The 22,235-nt window shown below is 32.8% G+C and overlaps 2 protein-coding genes across 2 annotated transcripts; both read right to left on the bottom strand.

Moving 5' to 3' along the window:
• Positions 1 to 3,678: 3,678 nt before the first annotated feature.
• LOC137814401 (ABC transporter G family member 20) lies at positions 3,679 to 6,049 on the bottom strand. The gene has a single exon (XM_068617111.2). It carries the CDS (start codon positions 5,983 to 5,985, stop codon positions 3,754 to 3,756), a length of 2,232 nt encoding a protein of 743 aa, XP_068473212.1. The 5' UTR covers positions 5,986 to 6,049; the 3' UTR covers positions 3,679 to 3,753.
• A 5,303-nt stretch (positions 6,050 to 11,352) lies between these two features.
• Positions 11,353 to 17,763, bottom strand: LOC137814400 (calcium-transporting ATPase 4, endoplasmic reticulum-type). Its single transcript, XM_068617110.1, has 8 exons — positions 15,897 to 17,763; positions 15,595 to 15,667; positions 15,150 to 15,271; positions 14,280 to 14,561; positions 13,804 to 14,181; positions 13,430 to 13,539; positions 12,342 to 12,570; positions 11,353 to 12,207 (listed from the first exon to the last, which is right to left on the bottom strand). The coding sequence occupies exons 1-8, from the start codon at positions 17,304 to 17,306 to the stop codon at positions 11,632 to 11,634; spliced, it is 3,180 nt and encodes a 1,059-aa protein (XP_068473211.1). The 5' UTR covers positions 17,307 to 17,763; the 3' UTR covers positions 11,353 to 11,631.
• Between the last annotated feature and the right edge of the window lie 4,472 nt (positions 17,764 to 22,235).

The following is a 22,235-nucleotide window of genomic DNA, read 5'->3' as shown; positions in this document are numbered from 1 at the left end:
CTGCTATTTATAACTAGTGTCCACTTTTAACTTTTGACTCATCTTAATAAATAATTTTTTTTAAGTGAAATAACAAATATGAAACAAATGTCACTCGTTTGGCAGTGAAGTTCTATCATTTAATTTCAAATAATAAAATAAAATAATCAATATAATAAAAAATATATTAAAATATTTCATTGTTTTGTTAAACATATGATCGTCTCATAAGAAATTATGATATATGTTTGGAAACAAGTATATCAATGAACTTTCATTGATTTATTGATTAACCCCTAAACCCTCAAAGTTCAAATAATTTTTGTTAAATATGTGAATAATTTGATGTTCCTCCATTTTAAGGAAACAAGTCTTATGTTTAGTAAGATTTTTATATAAAACATAATTTTTAATAAATATTTTTTTTCAAGAGTATAATAATGTTTGATACTTTTGAGCGCAATTTTTTTATAAATAATGAAACATAAAGCTTTTTTTCTTATTTTTAAAGATTAAAAAATAATTCTTTAGGTTTGTTTATAAATTTTGAAACACGTTATTAATATTTATAGAAGATTGCACGTGAGGTTCCATAACATTTGTTATGCTTCCATATGAGTGTGGGAGACACACTCATAGAAAGTTTGAGATTTGACCACGAGAATGTGATTGCCTACAAATGGGTGTGGGAGGTGCTTTTGATGTGAGATTTTAACAAAGATTCAAACACATAAATGTGACTATGTGTACATGAGTCTCGTAGATACACTTATTTAGAAAATTATAGTAAAGGTTTAAACATAGGATTGTGGTTATGTTTAGATGAATGTTGTTGTTTACAATAATTTCCTTAAAAAAATCAAATTTTCGATCTTCCACATTTTCAAAAACATTTTTTTATACGTCATGCACAAAGTCAATGGTTTACATTTTACAAAACTTCTTTTATTATCTCTCTGATACACCATCTTCATCCACCACTATTGAATATGCTTCTTATTTCACATTACATATAAAAGTTTGTAAAATCCAGTTGTAAGCATGAGTAGTTTCATCTTAAATAAGAGTCCAACCAAATATAACAATTTATGAATGATGATTTAACCTAAAAATATGATCATAAACTTGTTGTACATGTTATTTGTGTATGTAATATCAAATGCAACTATATCTTCATAACATTGAAAATCAACCCTACTTATACCATATATCTTGAAAAAACATTGAATATTTTTTTAGCTTATCATGTGCAAATAAGGCTACTTATATTATTTTATATAATTCATCAAAATTTTCTTGTTTTCTTAAATGTATTTCATTTTTTATCCATTAAAAAGTGTATTCTTTGCAAAGTTATAAATAATCTATCAACTTGAGTCTTATTAGCATCCGTCAAACTTTAATAAGAATAAATTAAATCAACATATTTTGTCTCACAATAAAAGAGTCCTCAAATGAAACTACATCACTTTATAATTTGTCTATATCAAATGTCTACGATATTTTTATCATCCCTTGTCAAATATGTTTCTTGTACCTTAATTCAACTTTATTCCATAAAAATTCTCACATTGTTACTTTAACTTTAGAACCATAATCAACATTATATTTTCTAATCCCAAAACCATGACACTTAGCATATGTATAACAACATCTGAAAATTAATTCCTGGTATATATTTAGCTTTGAAATCGATATGAATTTTATATGGAGAATATATATATCTTATCCATATAGGATACATCCTTGTCATAATCAACATATACATATGTTTAATATTTTAAACCACCAGTATTTTCTTTGTAATGGTCATCATCATCCAATCTATAAGTAAGTTATCGTTACATTTAATATGCATTGTAGACATAATGAACATCATTAACATAATATAAAATATCTCAAACACAGTAGAAGGCAAATAATTTCATATTCAATGAAAAAATCACTAAAAAGGAATTGTACATTCTTATAAATTGACAAAATCAAACATCATTCCTAAAAAATAATATAAACATAAATATCTCATAATAAGAAAAAATAAACAAACTCAATCTAAGTCACTATAACAACAAACATAAATGTAATTTAAAATCTAGTATGCTAAAACACGACAATCATGGGAACTTGAAATCCTCAAAAAATGATTCAATTTTAATAGATTTGGAAAACTGGACTCATAAACTTGAAAAATAGACAAAATGTGAATGATTTTTCATTCATTTGGTTCTTTAAACAATTTGAAAAGTCGGTTCTTCTAAAAGTATTAACTTTTATTAAATATTAAACTCAACTTGAGAAACATGCAATAACAAATACAAGGAAACACGAGATACCATAAACAAGGGGAATAAGATGGGAATGAATGATAACTATTATGGTGAATACATGAACATAAACAAGGGAAGAAGATGTGAGTGAATGATAATTTTTCTTCTCAATAAATGAACTTCAACATATATTTTGTACAATAAATGAACTTCAACATATATTTTGTAGTAAAAACTAATTAATAAGATTAAAACATATGATTTATGTATAAATTTTTAGATTAGGTAATATATGAAAATATAGATTATATATTATGTAAAAAGTAATAATATACATGTATTTATGCTAAAATAAAAATATTTAATTATTAAATATAAGTCATTAAAAGAAGATTATATTAAAATATTTTATGACAACAACATTAGAAAGGATGATTATATTATCTAAATGGATAATTTTCTCTTAGTGTATTAAAACATTTCACAACATTCTTATTCACTTCATGTAATTTTAAACAAATTTTAATTATTATTATATACATTTTCTAATTTTAAAAAAAAATTAAAAATAATTCAATTGAACCACATTGACAACTTCAATTTAGATAAAATACACTAAAATTACTAACCCAATGTTCAATTTCTCCATAATTTATTTAAACTAAATTGTCAATAGCAACTTTAATTAAAAAAAATATATTAATAGATTTAATTGATGTTCTCTGCATCATTATTGACAATTTTTTTTCAAAAATATTTTGTAATTTTTTTGGGATGCTGATATATTAACACTCTAAACAGTCAAAACATACCCTTCTTACCATCATAAATTAATATTTTATTTTTTATTTTATTTTATTTTTTTAATTTAAAATATAAAAGGGAGTTAGATGTATATTTTTATTGTGTTTACGGTTCGGGTTTATGATTTCCACAAAAGTTTTCTTTTTTTTTTATGCAATGATATATGGATAACCACATTTATTTTTATACAATCATATTACAACTCCTAATACTATTATTTTAATACTTTTATATATCATTTAATTACAAATTTACTTTTTATTATATATATTTATTTTCAAATCTATTTATACAACTATTTGAGTTGTCACACTATCATTTTCCTTTTTTTTTTTGTATTAGTACATTTGTCTAATTTTGAAAGTGAATTTACATCGTTTGGTCAATTTTCCCAGCACCAACAGCGTGAGAAGTGTCAAGTGAGTTGTTTTACGATCGGTATCAAGCAAATGTTTTCCATAATAAAAATAAAAAGGGAAAATGATGCATTGAAAATTCTTTTAATAATGTGATATAGAAAAATAAATATATAATAAAGGATAAGTTCTTAATGTATCATTAAGTATTAAAGGGGGAGATGGAGAAGTTGTAACGTAATTAAGATTGTGGGTAGAAGAAATGATGAAGATGAAAAAGAGAAAGAAGAGTTGATTTAGTTGTTATTATTGAAATAAACAAGGAGTAGGAAGCGTTGTTTCCATGACTACATCCTCTTGTTCTTGCTCCCAAAGAGCAGCGTCAAATAAAAGAGGAAGCGAAAGAAGAATCCCCATGCAACCGTGATCCACAAGCAACTCCACTTGCTTAGCTGCGTTATCCCCTGCTGCTTCAGCACATCCGCTCCGGTGATCACGCAGGTGGACCTACTGATGTTCATGCCCAGCGTGTTGCTCATGCTCTTCAGCAGCTCCACCTTCAGCGTATCCGCCACCATCCCCAACGGCGTGTTATCGAACATCTGAATCCCCCTCACGAAGCACCTCGGAGAGTTAACGTCGAACTCGTTCTGCAGCACTCCCTCGTACGGGTACTTCACCAGCGATAGGTAGTGGAACCATAACCAGTAGGGAGGGATTCTGTCCCTGCTGATGAAGAACCCGCTAAAGAGAAGAAAGTAGGCAAGGATCGCAACCACCACCGTGAACCCTATCATCACGTGCGACACCACTCCCGAGAGGAACGTGACGAAGGAGCTTCCGGCCCAGAAGGAGGCCACGATCACCAGAAAGTAAAAGACAAAGCCTGAAGAGCCGCCCGCCAGGCCCACGGCCCAAAAGGTGGTGGCCGCGAAGGCGAAAGAGAGAAAAACCAGGGAAGGGAGTGAGATGATTGCGTGTGAGAGGACGTAGGAAGAGCGACGGTAGGCGTTGTAAGCGGTCTCCCTCATGAAGATGTAACGCTCTTGGAGGAACACTGGGATGGCTTCGGCACACGTGTAAAACGTGGTGGACATGGCGAAGGCGAAGAACCCCACGCGCTCTTGAACTCCTTTCGGTGAATCATCCAGGTGCCAGAAGATTGTTGCCAAGATTGTCCCCGTCACAAGAACTGCACCCAAACGAACCCCGAATAGCTCCGGCATCCTCCATGAGTTCTTCAGCGACCGTTTTCCTATCACCGCCATTTCCATCCAAAACGGATTCGCGAAGGCGGGGACAGAAACAACTGCCGTTGAGTTATTGCCGTTACCGTTAGCGCCGGACACCAGTTTCCCTCTGGAAATGCTAGCGCTGATGGCGTCCTTCAGAGATGGTTTGTTTTTAGGCTCATTCTGAGCCTGAGCCGAGTTTTTTTCTTTCAGCTGCCACGATTTGTTGAAGTCCACTAAACTCTTGGTCCCCCCGGGTTCTTCTTCGAGTTCGCGAATTAGGTCGAGTGCGAATTCGGTGCGGTTTTCGTTCTCCGGTATGGGGTGGCCGAACTCTGAGAAGAAGGCTGGGAGGTTCGTCGGAGAGCCGCTGTAGACGGTGTTACCGTGGGAGAGGAAGATCATGTGGTCCAACAAGCCTAAGATTCTGTAGCTAGGTTGGTGAATGGACATGATAACGATACTTCCGCTTTGAGCGATTCGCTGCAGCACTTTCACCACCATGAAGGCGCTGGTGGAGTCGAGGCCCGAAGTTGGTTCGTCGAGGAAGAGCACGATTGGGTCGTGGATGATGTCGATTCCGATGGAGACTCGGCGCCGTTCGCCTCCGGATACGCCGCGGTGACCCTCGTCTCCGATTATGGTGGAGGCAGCGGAGCGGAGACCTAGCTGGTCTATCAAGGCCTGTACGCGTGCTTTCTTCTTGGATTTGGAGAGGGAGCGAGGGAGTCTGAACTCCGCTGCGAACATGAGCGTTTCTTCGACGGTGAGCATGGGGAAGAGGAGGTCGTCTTGCATGACGTATGCAGAAATCACCTTTAAAACACTCGAGTTTAAAACGTCGCCGTTAAGGGTGACTGTTCCTTTGAGGCTTTCCTTTGAGATGCGGTTGGCGAGGGCGTCGATGAGAGTGGACTTGCCAGAGCCGCTGGCGCCGAGGACGGCCATGATCTCGCCGTCCCTGGCCTCGCCAGAGATGTCATTGAGGAGAGTCTTGGTGCCGTTGGGTTTAGTTTCATGGTCGGGAGAGGAAACGGTGGTGGCGGGAAAAAAAGTGAACTTGCGGCGAAGCTTGACGCTGTAGGTTAAGTTGGAGAAGGAGAGGACAAAGGGGTGGATGGTGGAGGAGGAGGAGAGGTCAAGAACATGATGGGGTGGTGCAGGGGGTGGGTCATTTTGGGCGTCTTGGACGCGTTTTAGGAGATCGGCGAGGGTGCGGGATCGTGTTCGGGTTGTGGGCAGGTTTGGGAGTTGAACCAGGTCCATGGATTGGTTGAAGAAAGCAAGCCTGTCGTCGAGAGTAGTGTTGGGTTGTGGCGGCGGCGACGACGGCGTTAGATGAGACATTGGTGTGGGAGAACTCTATTAAGCTCAGAAGAGTTCAGTTTTTTCACACTTGATAGTTTGGCGTTTGCCCAATTTATAAGGAGAACTGCATTGCATTAGAATTTTTCAGTATTCTTAGATTTATATTTATGGAAAAAATATTTTTGACAACTGTGATTGATAATAAGATATCAAATTAAAATATAAAATAAACTATGTATGATTTTAAAGGGTTGTGAATACGTGATTTATGTATGATAAATTAGTGTGAAAGTTTTATTTTCCAAATTAGTATTATCGGTTTTTATTTTATTTTTTATGAAAGTTTTGATAGATAGTTAACGAGCTTGGAAGGAAATTGGCAATGCGTCAGCGTTGTGAAAAAAGTCGACAATGGATCCAATGCTTAGTTTTCGTGTTCCTGTTAACAAAATGGTTGATTGGATTGTTTGGTTGTTGCATTTTAGTTTAATTTTGGAGACGTGGTGGAGTGATCAAAGTCTGAAGCAGAAGGTTCAAAAGTTCTAATTCCATGCAGAGTTGGGGAGGAAGATGACCAATCTTTTACATATAAATTCTTAAAAGCTGGTTTGATATGTTGGTTACAGCAAACTGTTACGTCCTAGTCAACTCCAGTGCTCAAACACAAACTGCTTCAAGTCAATTGCTTCAAATTCATTTACGATTTGTTAAATCTAAGTTGAAGACTCCACACAAAAAGAGATCACCAAACACATCTTAATCCATATTCGCCTTCCGCACGCATTCCTTTCTATACGAAACCAAAACCCCACTTTTAGTACACCCACCAACTTCTTACGTGGATGGCCGTTGTTGGACAATAATTTTTTCCAATATTTTAAGACTGTAATTGTTGTGGTTCAAAAACTTTTCTGGGTTAAATGAAGTGTGAAGAGTTTTTATCTCTCATTCAACCACTCCAAATTAAATTTGATCCTTTTTTAATGAGGTTTCTTATTATAGAATATCCAGGAAAACACTTCTTAGAGAGAAGAAGAGAACATTGAAGATTTTTAAATTTTGTGTGATTTCAAATTCTTATAATGTAATGTGGTCATTATTTTTACTTTAGTTCTCTTGAAAGAGTTTTTGGTGTTCTTTTATCTAGTCAATTTTTTTTCTTTAATTTGTTTATTAGATACATATTTTAGACAATGAATATATCTGGAAGGCTCACAAGTTCCAACAAAACTCATTATTAGGAGTTGTTTAGTCTAAATTTTTGCACTTTAAATTCTTAGTTTTTAAAGTTTTCATTTAGTTTCTTTCTTTGGAAAATTCTTTGCCTGCATTGAAGAAGTTTTCATTGGAAGGAGATATGTGAACTGCAAAACTGTCCATTGTGATTTAACTCTCTTTTCTGAAAATTTACCTTGTGTTAAACTCACTTTCCTTCTTGTAAAAATCTTTAAATACAAAACTTAAGATGTCTAACTATAATTCTCACCATATTTATCAAGAACACAAGTCATTTCAACTATGGAGGCAATAAGAGGCCATTCAACAAGAAAAGAAAAAAGATTGAAAGAGATGTTTGCTTTGCCATTCTTGACAAGGAAGATAGAATTTTAAGGCAAAAAGAGAAGAGAAAAATTAAAATAACAAAGCATAAAACCGCAAAAGAACCTATAAAAAGAAAAAGTCATATTCTACTATTTACAATGAGGAAGGATGACTCATGCTAACAAGAGTTTGACTTTGTTGCTGAATCCCACTCATCTTGAATCTTCTTGGTCATTGCTCTTATAGTTGGTTATTTTCTAAGGGGCCTTCCATCATCCCCTCCCTATTGAAGAGGATTTGTCCTCAAATTTGGAGATTCTGCCTCGTCATCAATGCCACTTGAAAAAGGAATAAGATCATTGATATTAAATATGACATGTACTTCATAATCCTCGGGCAATTCTAAAGTTAATGCATTATCATTGACTCTCTTTAGAACTTGAAAAGGACCATCTCCTCAAGGGTTGAGTCTAGACTTCTTTTGTTTGGGATAAAATTATCTTTTAGGTACCACCGAGATTGTAGCGTTCTTTTTCGATTATCCTTATCTTGTCACGTGTCGTTACCCTTTAGCCTCGATCTTTATTCGATGAGGGAGACAAGCTGAATCTGGGTATCATATCTACACGAATTTCTTTTGTGCATATGCATAGTCATGGGTAGAGATGGCAATGTGCGACATTCCATGCGGGTCGCCCTGCAACCCACTACCAAAAAATGTGGAGCGGACTCACTAATATAGCCTCTTGACCTGCTTTGGCCCATCCTGCATAACCCACTGCCTGTGCGAGCCAACAGTGAAAAGGGGCAGGTTGGCCCGCTGGCCAGCATAAATAAATAATAATAATATTTTTGTTGTAAAAAAAGAAAATCATACTCCATTCACTCATAATTCCAATATGACCTTTATTTTATTTTATTTTAAAAAAATTGAATTTAATGTACTAAAAACTGAATGTTTTATTTTAATCATCTAAAAAAGTTAGTATTAAGAGTGACACTGGATTTAGTTTTAAGTGAAGTCTTATATTTAAAATTTGTTAATAAAAAAATAATATAAAGAAGAGATTTCAATAGGATAGTTAAAAAATTAGTTATCTTTGTTAAAATATTTTGTTGCAAAAATTTGATAAAATACTCTTGTACATTTATATACATATATAGAAAAAAAAAATGCAAAGCAAATTTTTTATTTATTTTTAATCAAGTCTTCTAACAACTCTCATACTTGAATTTACATTTTTATCTTAATTGAATAAATTGAAACATGGATAAATTTTAATTTTTAAGTAGAAGGAATATTTTTTTTATAATTAATGAAATTTTAAATTATTTTTAAAAAATATTCCTCTAGAACTTCACGTGGCACTCTGAAGTACCTTAATAATACTAAAAAAAATATTCGGCTAAAAACTTCGTGTGCCACTTTGAAGTGCCTCAATAATAATACTCGAAAAATATTTGACTAAAAAGACACCTTGAAGTACCTTAATAATAATTGCAAAGTTATAATTAAAATACTTTTAAGACAAATATTATAAAATCCTACTAATTTTTTATTGAATGATATAAGTTATTTTGCTCATATTTTCAAAGCAAGGGACATTATTAATATAGTTACCATCTAAGACTTTTGGAAAGAGCTTTATTTGTTTCTTAAATTTTTAATTTGTTCGGTCAAGTTTTTTTTTTTGTCGTAATATTAATAATAACTAAATATTTTATCCTAAAAATCAATCTTTTAATTATTTCAAAATGTTATAGTTAGGATAGATGTTTCCATACTAGAGTGTTTTGTTTTTTATGAATTCGTCTCCGTTTTTTTTAACCTCTGATCGTTCCTTTCCATTTCCTAATCATATATAATTCCATGATCCAGGACTCATTTCTCCTCTCTAGAGTAAATACAAACTTTCATAAGTACTATGACCTGAAATGAATCACTCAACAATATTATTGGGTTTGACCCATGACCATACAGCTCATTAGCCTTTAACCTCTGATGTAAGACAATGAGACTTAAATTTTTTGGAAATAATCTATCTTGTAAGGAATCGATCCATAACCACAAAATCCAAATAAAATTCAATCATTTTTATAAATTGTGTTACAGTCCAATTAAAGTTAATCGCTTTGAGTTCACAGATGTGTGTAAACTGTAATTAATATTACTTTTTTTTTTAAACTTCGTATGTATGTTTTGAATAATATATCTCTATAGACATGATATAAGTTGCTATATATGGTAAATAATACTAGAAATCAAAATGGTTTTTACTTTTATTTTATAATTATAATTCTATTCTATTTTAAATCTAAACTGTGTCTATGTATTATTTTAGAAGGAGATAAAACTCTAAATTTTGGTTTTCATTTACAATTTTAGTGTGTGAAAACGCAAATTTAAGTGTTACAAAAGAATTAGATGTATTTGAGGCCCTAAATTATATTATAATAATAAAATGAAATATAATAAACTAAGATGACATATTATTCACATACATGTTGATAAGTGAATAAATTATTAACGTAGTCTGTTTCGTTAATATTTTATGTGACAATTAAAAATTGAAGTGAATAAAATGATTAACCTGAAGTGGAGCATGAGTGGGGTCTTATAGAAGAAGAAACAAGGACACAATTTAAAATTTAAAAGAAAATAAAATTATAATATTAAAAAAATTACTTTTTAATTAAATAATTATTTATAATATTAAAAAAATATTGATTAAGTAACATGACCACTTATATAAATACAATGGTAACACTAATTTCTATTTCAACATGTAATAGTATTCCCACAAATGCATGTTGGATTAGGTGATAAAAAGGGATCCTTGTTCACATTTTTTGAAAACAACAAAAATAAGTTTTAACATCTGATCTTACGACAATTGATGACTATTTCTTCAACACCTCCATATTTCTTCTCTCCATATTTTTTCTCTCATTTTCATAAATTTTTGTATTTTCAAAAATATCTCTATGTAATATTTTGAATTATGTAATTCAGATTTTTTTTTCAAATTTGTAATTAGTCTCTGGATTACATAATCTGAAAACATTTTTCAAATGTATAATTAATTTTTGGATTATATAATTTGGAAGTCTTTTTTAATTTTCAGATTACATAATCCAGAAGCTATTATACGAAAATGCACAATAAAGATAAAAAATTATATAGATATGTAAGAAGAACTTATGAAAATGTAGGAAGAAATAGTCCAAATTGATAGTAAATGACATTGTCCAAACACACTCCACCATTTCTCTATTTTTCATCACAACTTATGGATCCACCTACATAATACCAAATACTCCCAACTCAACTGTCAAATAACTTTCTATTATAAGTTTTTCTAAGACGTCTAATTCAGATATATTTCTTTTATGCCAACGAAAATTTTGCAATTAAACTACGTTTGATATTTTTGTTTCTCTTCAAGTTTTATATTACTCAATACTGCTTTTCGTTAAAATTGTTCTCTACTTTTTAAAATGTAGTTACTTGTATTTTTAAATTAAAATATACATTTTAAAATTTAATCTCAAGAATAGTGATAATGTAGAGATTCTAAACTCTCGGTTTCTAGTTTAGTTAGATTTTCAACATTAATTAACTATAATAATATCCCTATTGAAACATAATTACTCACTCAGATATCACGACAATGCTTAGATTGCGGCTTCTAAATTGATATTGAATTAACTTAATTTTGTAAAATTCATTTTAGTTAAAATATGTGTTAATTATTTGCTGCCAGAAAATATTCACATATTGGATGAAAATTATCCACACCCATCGTCGGAGCAAATCACTAAAACAAAAAATGTAGAAGATGACAGATTATTGAGTAAGATAAATGAAGAAATCAAAGGTTTTTCCCTTTTTTGTGAAAATCTTAAAAATGTTTAAAAGAACTGGGCAAAAGGATAATAAAAGATTAAAAAAAAAGATATAGTGCACCCAATGCAAGCCCGGCCATCCCTCATTATAAAATGGGATGGAGACTACAGAAAGGCCTAAAATGCACTAACTTAAGATTAATTGGTGATGAGGCCACCTCTTCAGTCTCAAGTATATCATCGTCCATGTCGCTGCTGAAGGTTTGAGCAACTTTTCTACCGACTACAGTAAATCGTCTACTCTGATTTTTGCTTTGATTTTCTTGCAGCTGGTCGAGGCCCACTTGTACATCTCCCCACAAATTTCAGAATCTCGTCAATCAGAATGACCGGAAGGGCAACAGCCAAAACCAAAAGCCACTCGTTTAAGCTCAGGGGCACGATACCAAATACTTGTGCCAAGAATGGCACGTACAAGATCAAAAAGTGAAGACCAAATGATACTGACATTGCCAAAAGAAGCCAAGGGTTGACCCAAGGGGGCATTGACAAAAGGCTTCCATCTTCAGATAGGGCATTGAGAGAGTTGAACATTTCAATGGCTACCAACACAGAAAGGGACAATGTCATAGCCTTCACTTTACCAGTATGAAAGTAATCGCAGGGGTTGTCGAACGTGATAGTTTTAGCACCAGCAGTGAATGGAGAAGCAGTGAAGTTCTTCCATGAGGAGCATTGATCCCAGTTGGCAAGTTGAGTATAAGTGACAAGAGAATGTCCATCCCCACTAAGGTCAATACCCAAGAAAGAACCGTGTGTATACCATATGATGAAGACACCAACTGTAGCTAATCCAACATAAATCCCAATAACCTGTGAAGTATAGGGAGAATATTAGAGGTAAGTAATAATACACATAAATTATCATCATCATCATAATAATAATAATAAAGCCCAACAAAAGATACATGTGTGCCACAGAAAGAAAGAGAAAAAAAGGCAACTACCATATAGCGGAATAAAATCCAAAAATTAATTAATGAGTCATCACTGCGACGAGGAGGCTTCTTCATTATATCCTTATCTGGAGGATTAAATCCTAGAGCAGTTGCAGGGGGTCCGTCAGTGACAAGATTGACCCACAGAAGCTGGACAGGTATCAATCCTTCAGGAATACCTAGTGCAGCTGTTAAAAATATTGAAGCAACCTCGCCAATATTTGAAGAGATCATATACCTGCAAAATTAATTTGTCACCACTTCAAGATAATATTAACTCTGATTTTATCATTAGAGAAGGATCGTAAAATAGTTGCACGCATATATAGGTAACTAACAAAAGTACATAACTAGAATACTAGATAAGGGAGGCCATGAAATGTGGCTCAAGATTTTGAATGCTTTACATTTAGAAAAAAAAAATTATGAAATGTGCATTTTAGCGTTCTTAAAGTTTTAAATAACAAAAGTTCTTTTATAGACAGCAAAATCTGAAGTAGGCACCTTAGGATTGGTAAAAAGACATCTAGCAAAACACGGTTTGATCCAACCCCATCATAGCATCTCAGTTATTCTAAATCAAAACGACACAGCTTAAAAATCCATATTAAACCAAACAAATGCAACCTGTTAGCCAAAACTACTGCCTCCCGTTTCAAACAATTTTGGGGGATGGATATGAAATTTGATATACAATTCTCTATGTTCGTTATTTTTTTATTTTGTTTACTCGATATTCATAGAAAAAAGTTCATGCATCATAATTGTAAACTTATGGATAGTCCATGTTTATCTCAGTTACTTATTAGAAATCTAATTGTAAGAGTGTAAAAAACAACTCAATGAACCGAAGGCATTTATCCCTTTTCTTTTGAGACATAAACTAAGCAAAGATTGAAAGAGGGATTACTGCAGCAAATTATCCTATATTAGCAGAAGTGGCTTAGATGGAATTGTGGAAAGGACAACCAATCATTAAATTAGATCTTATATGCCAATTGTAAATCAACAGAGCCCACCGATAGAGAAAAAGCCTATTGCAAGGTAACCACATCCCTTCATGCATGCATTAGTTATTTAAAGACCATCAGAATCACCTTATGAAAGCCTTCATGTTATTGTAGATAGATCTACCCTCACCAACAGCAGCAACAATTGAACTAAAATTATCATCTGCCAACACCATATCTGAAGCTTCCTTTGCCACCTACATAGGATTAGCAAAAGATAGAAGAAATGAGTTGCCAAAAATAAAACAATATTAACTAGCGTTCCTTAGTCTAGCTAATTACAATTATCAGTGAGAAAAGACCCAACGCATCAAATTTGGCATCGAAACCCTACATCAAACTCAAAACACAAGCATTTCCAAGACTACCCCCCATTTAGAAAACCCAAATCAATCAATAATGCTCATTTGTTAGTAATGTACCAGAATCTGCAATATGATTATAATGAAAAAAAAAAATACCTCAGTCCCTGCAATACCCATTGCAACACCAATGTCTGCAAGCTTCAAGGCAGGTGCATCATTAACACCATCACCGGTCATGGCCACCACCTCTCCTTGCTCTTTGAGCAGCCTCACAATTTCTTGCTTGTGCCTAGGTTCAGCCCTTGAAAACAAAAGGCCGCCACTCTGACCCAAATAGGCCTTTTTATCACGCAATTCCATAAAATCTTTACCTGTTAAACTTTTAGAGGTAATGTCTTCATCAGGGGAAAATACACCTATTTCACGGCATATAGCTTCAGCAGTGTTCTTGTTGTCCCCAGTTATAACCATAACACGGATTCCAGCCTCTCTGCAGTCTTCAATTGCTTGGTATACTTCCTCCCTAGGGGGGTCCTGAGCATTCAATATTCAATTTCACAAAGTTACCACATTAACAAGATGTGATGAAGATGATAAAGCATGGCATATAAAACCAAAGGCTTAAAACTTACCCTCAATCCAACCAAGCCAACAAAAATAAGTTCACTTTCAATTGATGAATAATTGGAAGGATTAAGTAAAAGCTGGTGTGCTGGATGATCGTCACTACCACTGTAGTTTTCAAATTTGGGGAGCTCATCCTTGTACGCAAATCCCAAACAGCGCAATGCGCTAGTTGACATTTCATGAAGTGCTTGCAATACAAGGTTCCTAGCATTATCATCTAGGTCCACTACAGAACCATCTCGCAACTGAATTTTAGTGCTTCTGTCTAACACGTTTTCCACAGCACCCTACCAAATATTAGAGACAAATGCCAGTTAAAAGAATTTCCCAGTAGTGAGAAAAAGGAAACAAGAAACAGAGAACATAAGCATACATAGGCTCGTGTATGGATTGAGAAAAATAAACTATCCAAACTCCTAAAAATATGATCAGAAACAAAATGGCAAGGTGAATGAGAAGAATGATTCGACTATACTGTAACAAACCCTTGTTATCGAATTTAATTTAGAAAGCATTTGTTCATTCAACAGCACTCTGTCGTACTTGTAAATAACTGGTACTGAACATTGTACGGGAATAATTTTTTAAAATATTTATTAGCAAATAAATGGTGATACATTAATAAATTTATTTTGGGGGAAGAATAAAAATACCTTACTCTAATAAATATCTGAGAAGATTCGGTTTCCAAGAGATATACTGGCTTTCATTCATTTTACGACAATGAGTAAACCACATGATAAAAAGAATTGTATACACTTCCAAGTAAACCAGTATTTCCACCACGCCAATAAATATTACGTGATAAGGTCATAGTATAAAAAAACTGATAATCTAAATGAACTTTCCAGGTAGGAGACAAAAAGAGATAATACCTTAACTAGAAGCGACCTTTTTCCTAGACCAGAGTCCACAATAACACCCATTGACTTCCTGTCACGGTCAAACTCGAGAGTAGCAAGCCGGCGGTCATGCTCACTCCACCATTCACAACAACCTAAAATGAAATTTGAAGGTAAAGAAAATTATTATATATTTTTTTAATATGTTTTCGATACTAATTCATATTACAGAGCAACAAGACTTGTTGATCTTCATATACGTGATCTTTCTGACAAGTTCTCAATACATTAATAAACAAATTAAAAAAAAACTTAATATTACATAACAGAAAGTAGCCAGTTTGCTAAAAAAAAATGCTTTACAAATATCTTTAAGCCTTTTGAAAATGTCTCTGATATGGTCAGAGGAGTCATCAAAATAATTTGCCTTGGTACATTTCACCACAAATTATTCTGTCAATAAACAAAATCAACTTACGCAGCAAGGTACTTGTGCTTGCAGACCGAACATCCTTGGATCCATCAGGATGGCCCATCTTCTCTACCAAAACCTGGAGTTCCAAAAGAGTACAAAAAACTGTTAAATACCTTTACTTCCTAAAGCTGGTCAATGCGTTCACACGGATGGATTAACAAAAAAAACAAGAAATTAGATAACTAGATAATGCTCACGCTGGCGCTCAAAGTAATTATTTGAACAGATACTTCCTACCGAGGCAAACCAAAATTGCAAAGAGTAAATGAAGAATATGCCAAAATAAAATAAAAAAGGGGTCTTACCTTTAAAGCTGCTTCAGTAGGCATTCCATGGGCGACAAACTTATGCTCTGATTGTGCGACTCCAGCATCATTACAGATAGCTGCTACTTTTGCAATCATCTTAAGATTAGCATCCAGTCCTACAGTCGGCCAGTTCTCTATTTGACCATCAGCTGGATTGTACGTAGTTCCTTCCACCTTGAAGGCTCTTAGTGTATCCACATTATGGCCAATTGCGACTAATTTCGACACAGCCATTTGGTTGGTAGTCAGTGTACCAGTTTTATCGGAACAAATCACAGTGGTACAACCCAGAGTCTCCACGCTAGGTAGCTTCCGAACCAGGGCATTCTTCTGGGCCATCTTGCGAGTACCAAGAGCTAGGCAAGTGGTGATGACAGCCGGCAAACCTTCTGGAATAGCAGCCACAGCCAGCGCCACAGCAATTTCAAAGTAATAGGTACACTTTTCAAACGAAAACTTGAAATTCGTGGGCCATCCATCCACGTACTCCCATGAAAGGAAGTACTTAACATTAATGAGCCAAACCAAAATACATATAAGTCCAATTATCATGGTTAGCTTCTCTCCAAACTCGTTGAGCTTCTTCTTCAATGGGGTGTCTTCCTCACTCTGCGACGCAACATGTATCTGCATATGCACCTTCCCAATTTCCGTATCCATGCCCGTCTGAGTGACCAAGCAAATGCAATTCCCGTTAACAACAGTGGTCCCCGCGAAAACCATACTTCTCTTCCCCTGGATATCGGCATCCTCCTCCACACGCTTGTTACTCTTATTCACCGCTTCACTTTCTCCAGTCAAAGAGCCCTGCTCCAACCGCAAAGTGGAACTGATCAATTCCACAACGCGCATATCAGCAGGGACCTTATCACCAACCTTAAGCTCCACGACGTCGCCAGGGACGAGATCCTTCGCTGGCAAACTGAGGATTTTCGCGCCGTCCCGAATCACCACCGCGTGCTCCGACTGAATCTCTTTCAGCGCATCAAGCGCCTTCTCCGCATTGCTCTCCTGCCACACGCCAACAATCGCGTTCACGATTAGTATGAGGAATATCACCAGAGGCTCAACGAACGCCGTTATCTCCATCTCACCGCCTTCGTCGCCGTCGTACCAAGCGAGCACGAAGGAAATTATGGCGGCGGCAAGTAGAATCCGAACCAGAGTGTCGTTGAACTGGTCGATAATCAGACTCCATATCGATTGGCCGTCGTGTTTCTCCAACTCGTTCAATCCATAAATCTTTTGCCGATTCTCGACCTCTTCTTGATTCAAACCCACTTTGACATTCACCTTGAAGTGTTCCTCGCACTCACGCACGTCCTTGGCCCAAGCCTTGAAGATATCACGGTCCGAATCTTCTGAACCCTTCTCTCGATTCCCATAATCTTGGCCTCCCTTCCCCATTCAGATCCCTATTCAGATCCGTTGAAAATAAACCTGGAGACCGTCAGCGATCCCAATCGTTGAAATCGGAAACCCTAATCGCAAGATAGGCGAGAGCAGCAACAGCAACTGCTTGGGTTAAAGGAGTGGGGAAACGAAACGAAACGAAGTATGAGATCCTGAAAGAAGTAGTGTTTGTTAGTGTGAAGATAAGTCGGGGTTTGTTGGGGCTCTAGAATGGCGGAAGGGGCGTTGGTTTCTCGTGAGAACTGAAAGTGAGAGAAAAAGGAAAAGGGCGAAAGGGAAAGGGAAAGGGTTTTCAACTATTGAATGCCTCACGCATCGTACAATGTGCTTGCCCAGTAAGCTAACTAATGGAATTAGTGCGTGGCTTATGCTTAATGGTCACTACTTTTTTACTACTGTTAATTCGAGCATGTCAGCCGAAATTTCGTGGTACCATCCTCCCACTTCGCCATACATTTAAAATCTACGCATAATAACTGAAAATTCACATTGAAAAGTTCCAACCACACGTGCCATCTTTTCATTCGCTACTCTTCCTTCTTATTGCCACGTGTCCTGTCCAATCAGCACTCTTTCTCGTTCGTTTGCTTCGACCTCTGCCTTTCATCTAGAACCTTCTTCAATCAGTACTTTTGACCACTCCTGTGTATTTTTCTCTCATAATAATCTCCCTTTCTTTTGCTATTAACTTATTTTATATATTATTATATATTTATACTCCTGTGTATTTTGACCACTCCTGTATATATTATAAATGAAATGATAGAATATATATAATATATTCTATCATTTCACTTATTCTACGTATAATAAAAAATATTTACCACTAATCTAAATCCAACTAATGAAACAAAGATTAAACGTATGTTGTTTTCTGTTACTATCACTAGCGGAGTATTTTTAAGAGTTTGTTATAGATATTATATTATATACTTATAATAATTATAATTTTATTAAATTAATATATGATGTAAACTTATAAATATTATTATAAATTTTAATATATATTTTTGTTCATATAGATTAAAAAAATATTAATTTAAAGTCTGATATGTAACAATAATAAATTATGTGTTAAAAATGAAAATATTAATATAAAGTGTGATAATCTTATAATAATAGAATAAAAATTAACTGATTATAACTTTTTTAAATTTTATTGTTTATGTTTTTTTTATTGTGTAAGTAGTTTTTAATGTGAATAATTATTTGAATTTTAAAATGGTAAAATTGTAAAAAGTTGGGTTTTCTTTTTGTTTCTTTCCGAATTCAAAATTTTCTAAATATTTTAAATTTAAATTTTCAGTCTAAAATAGACAACTCTTAAATTTATTATATTTTAATATTATAAAAGATAAAATTGAAAAAAAATAAATTTCAAAGTCAAATTTTTTAAAATTTAAAATAGATAATTATGAAATTTATTATTAAACCATTTCGATTTTTAGGTCTATAATATTGATTGGATATAAAGTCTATGTAATATAGTCGGTAAAACTATTGTTGATATATCTTTTCCATGGAGAATCGAGTTTCTTGTCTCATGTTAATTTCTTAAAATTTTACTAAGAGTTAAAAAAACTATTTATTTTTCAATTATATGAAAATAAGGAAAAACAGTAAAATAGTAACCGATAAGATTTTTATTCGGATATGATATGATGTTTTTATTCTTTATAAACTCATAAAAGAATATACGACTATTATTATTTAGATATGATATTATTCTGATTAAGATAAATGGGAAGAAAACAGTAAAAAAAACTATACAAATAGATAATGATAAAAAAAAAACAAATTAACATGATTCTTGGAATATTGTCTATTGTCAGAAGGTGAAATCCTATCAATAGGTGGATCGCGTCAAGCTGTATTTATAAGATATTGTTTCAAAGACCATCTGACCTAAAAAATAATCATATTTTAATATTATAAATAAATATTGAAAAAACTAGACTGTAAAATAAAATATCCTCTGTTACAGACTAACAAATTAATTAAGTAATAATTTAACAAACTAATTAAGTAATAATTTAACAAATTAATTAAGTAATAATTGAGAATTCTGGGGCGCAACTTTAATGCGTGCTTTCGTGGAATTTCGTTGTCACACCAATCTATGAGTGGGCTACGAAGTCAAAATTACAGTGCTACGGGATTGCCAAAATTACAGTGTTATTATTTTAATAGAATACCAGAAAATATATTATTCTAATTTATAATTTAATCTCTAAAACTTAATGTCTTCTTTTATCAGAATGAAAAAACCTAAGAGTGACAGAAAGAGAAAAGAAATATAATGGAAAAAATATGTATGAGCAAACAGTGTTATTGTTTAATTGAAGTTATTAAGAAACTACAACTCACTCTGGTTATAAAAATCTTTTATCAATTTGTGACCATTTTATCAATTTATGATACTTGAATCAACATGATTTTATCTGTTTTTTAACTTAGTCTTACAAATATTCGTTGCAGCCCTACAATTTGGGTCTCTGTAGCTTTTAGTTTTTAGTGATGTCAGTGAAACGAACAGTAGGGGTCCACTCAAATATTAGAATTAGAAAATTAAAAAGTCTAACGTCGAGGTCGAGGTGGAGGTGGCTGAGTTGACCGGGATTCCAAATTCCAGGCATATGCTTTCACGAAAGCAACGTAAACAAAATTAAATAAATAGCTTCACACAATTTCTCATTTCTTTTTACAAATGCACACACTACCAACAAAAACTATAGTTTTGTGATAAAATATCCAAGAGTAGACATTCTATAAACAAAATAAATAAATAAATTAGGAAAGCATTTTTATTAAATACGACTGATTGAATTTTTTAATTAACATTTTTATTGTATCGAAAAGATTAGAGTATCCTGAACTAGTTGAACAATTATTTCCTTTATTTCAATCGGTTTTATTTTTTTAATTTGTTTCTAGTTTTCTTTTATTGATTATGGATAAAAGATGTTTCGATGTTAGTAAGTATTCGTTATAATAAAAATATACTTTTGTATTGTTTGTTGCGTCTAGTTGTCATGAGTTTAGTTATTATTGATACACAACATGAATAAGGGTATATTATATAGTTTTCGTGCAATTTATTCTTGTTAGTTATCGTTTTTTTCTTGATGCATTTAAATATATCGGTCGGTCAATACTGGGTATTAAGATATCTCGAAACCATCCCGTCCCAATTGGTACAAATATTAATTACTAAAAGAAATCTTATTTTAATGATATAATTAGTGAAAAAACAAAATAAGAATAATTAGGTTTAAATATTTGTGTTGACTAAAAAAGGAATATGGGATAATAAGTGGGAAGTTGTTGGAAAAAGAGGAAAACTAAAATGAATAAAGGCATTGGTGATTTAAATTTTGTGTTGGTAGGTACAGTTTAAAGTATAAGTGGTCATAGAAATGGTGATTGAAATTTGAAAAGTGGATGTTTGGGAAATTGATTTCACTTGAAAACCAATGGTGGAAGGTTGTAGTGGTGGAAAAGAGGAATGAAAAGCATAGACTTTTGGGGGCAAATTGCGATGTACATTATTGTGCTTTCCTTCTTCAGTTTGACTGTTTATACAGCAACCTCATCCGACCAAAGGACGACGCTTCAATTGCACTGTGTTTTCTTTAGGAACAACAATTTTCGTATGCAAAACTTTTGGTTACAAATTGTCTTCGATTTTAACGTGTGAATGTCAGAACCAGAGTCTGTACAATTTCAAATGCAGTAAGCAACAAAGCATTAGTTTTTTTCACTCATTATTCTCTTTGGATTCTTTAAATTAAACATGAAAGTGAAGTTAAAACAATGTCAGCACATTGTTTCAATAAAACAAAATAAAAAATTCCCCCACAGTTTAAAAACACAACTTGTATAAATGACAAAAAACTCACCGAAATACAAATCTTACCAAACAAACTTACCCCCATGAATATAATAATAATATAAGAACACTCGAGGAATCCAGCTTTTGCATGAAAATATTATAATTTTACTCGTAATTTATCAAATGAACAAAAATAAAAAGTTTTTATTATATTTTTGAGTAAGTGTTGCTTTAACTTAAGGAATTCAAATAAACAAAATCCTATTTAAACTACACAACTTTTTATCCTATATATATTTTTTTTTTACTTTTTTAACTGAAATAGTGGTTGAGCAACACTACTTTGATGTAGGATGCAATAATAAGAAACTCGTGCAACTTGAAAACGAGTTTAATTAAGATAAAAGTTCGTTCGTGAAGGTCACATGTTCAGTGGTATGTATAAGTATACAAAAAACTCGTTCTTAATTTACATGTAGTTTTTTTTCTAATTATTTAATAACTCAGTGTTAATAAAAAAATAACTAATATATGTGGTGAATGAAATTTTGTGAATAAGTAAGATGTATATATAAATTTAAAAATTGAGTTTCTAAATAATTAACAAAATTTGTAAGAAATTATTATTTGATTAATTTAAGAATTAATAAAATTGTTGTTTTTTTATTTGTGAAATTAATGAAAAATGAAACTGGCACCAAATTATTTAACAATCTATTTAATTGACATGTATTTTTTTTAAATTGCATTAAAAATTTGTTTCACGTATAACATGTACTAAATTATTGTTTTTAATTATTTAAGTAATTTGTTATTAATATGTATGTGTATCATTTTTTTTAATATTTTTTTGATAAAATACATGAAATAAAATATAATAGAGTGTTGAATGAAGTAAAGAAATACTAATAAAGAGAATATAAAAATGTAATAATATTTTATTGTTAATATGTATGACTTTCATTCCTAAAACTAAAAATATTCATGTGGTTTATTTGAGAGTCGTTTGTTCATCTCATTATGCATATAAGTAGTGGTTGGTCTTTCTAATCCTTCATGTCGCATGTGGGAATTCAATATGAAATTTGGTC

This window comes from Phaseolus vulgaris, chromosome 1, assembly GCF_051622355.1.
Source record: "Phaseolus vulgaris cultivar YP4 chromosome 1, ASM5162235v1, whole genome shotgun sequence".
Classification (NCBI taxonomy): domain Eukaryota; kingdom Viridiplantae; phylum Streptophyta; class Magnoliopsida; order Fabales; family Fabaceae; genus Phaseolus; species Phaseolus vulgaris.
This window is presented reverse-complemented; position numbering and strand designations above follow the sequence as displayed.

Bases quoted from the DNA above. Each gene is read 5' to 3' on its own strand.
- LOC137814400 (XM_068617110.1), bottom strand. From the start codon at position 17,306: ATGGGGAAGGGAGGCCAAGATTATGGGAATCGAGAGAAGGGTTCAGAA. The intron at 14,182-14,279 runs GTAAGTTTTAAG...TTGAATGCTCAG, and splicing joins TTGGCTTGGTTGGATTGAGG to GACCCCCCTAGGGAGGAAGT. The intron at 12,208-12,341 runs GTAGTTGCCTTT...TATACTTCACAG, and splicing joins GGATTTTATTCCGCTATATG to GTTATTGGGATTTATGTTGG.
- LOC137814401 (XM_068617111.2), bottom strand. From the start codon at position 5,985: ATGTCTCATCTAACGCCGTCGTCGCCGCCGCCACAACCCAACACTACT.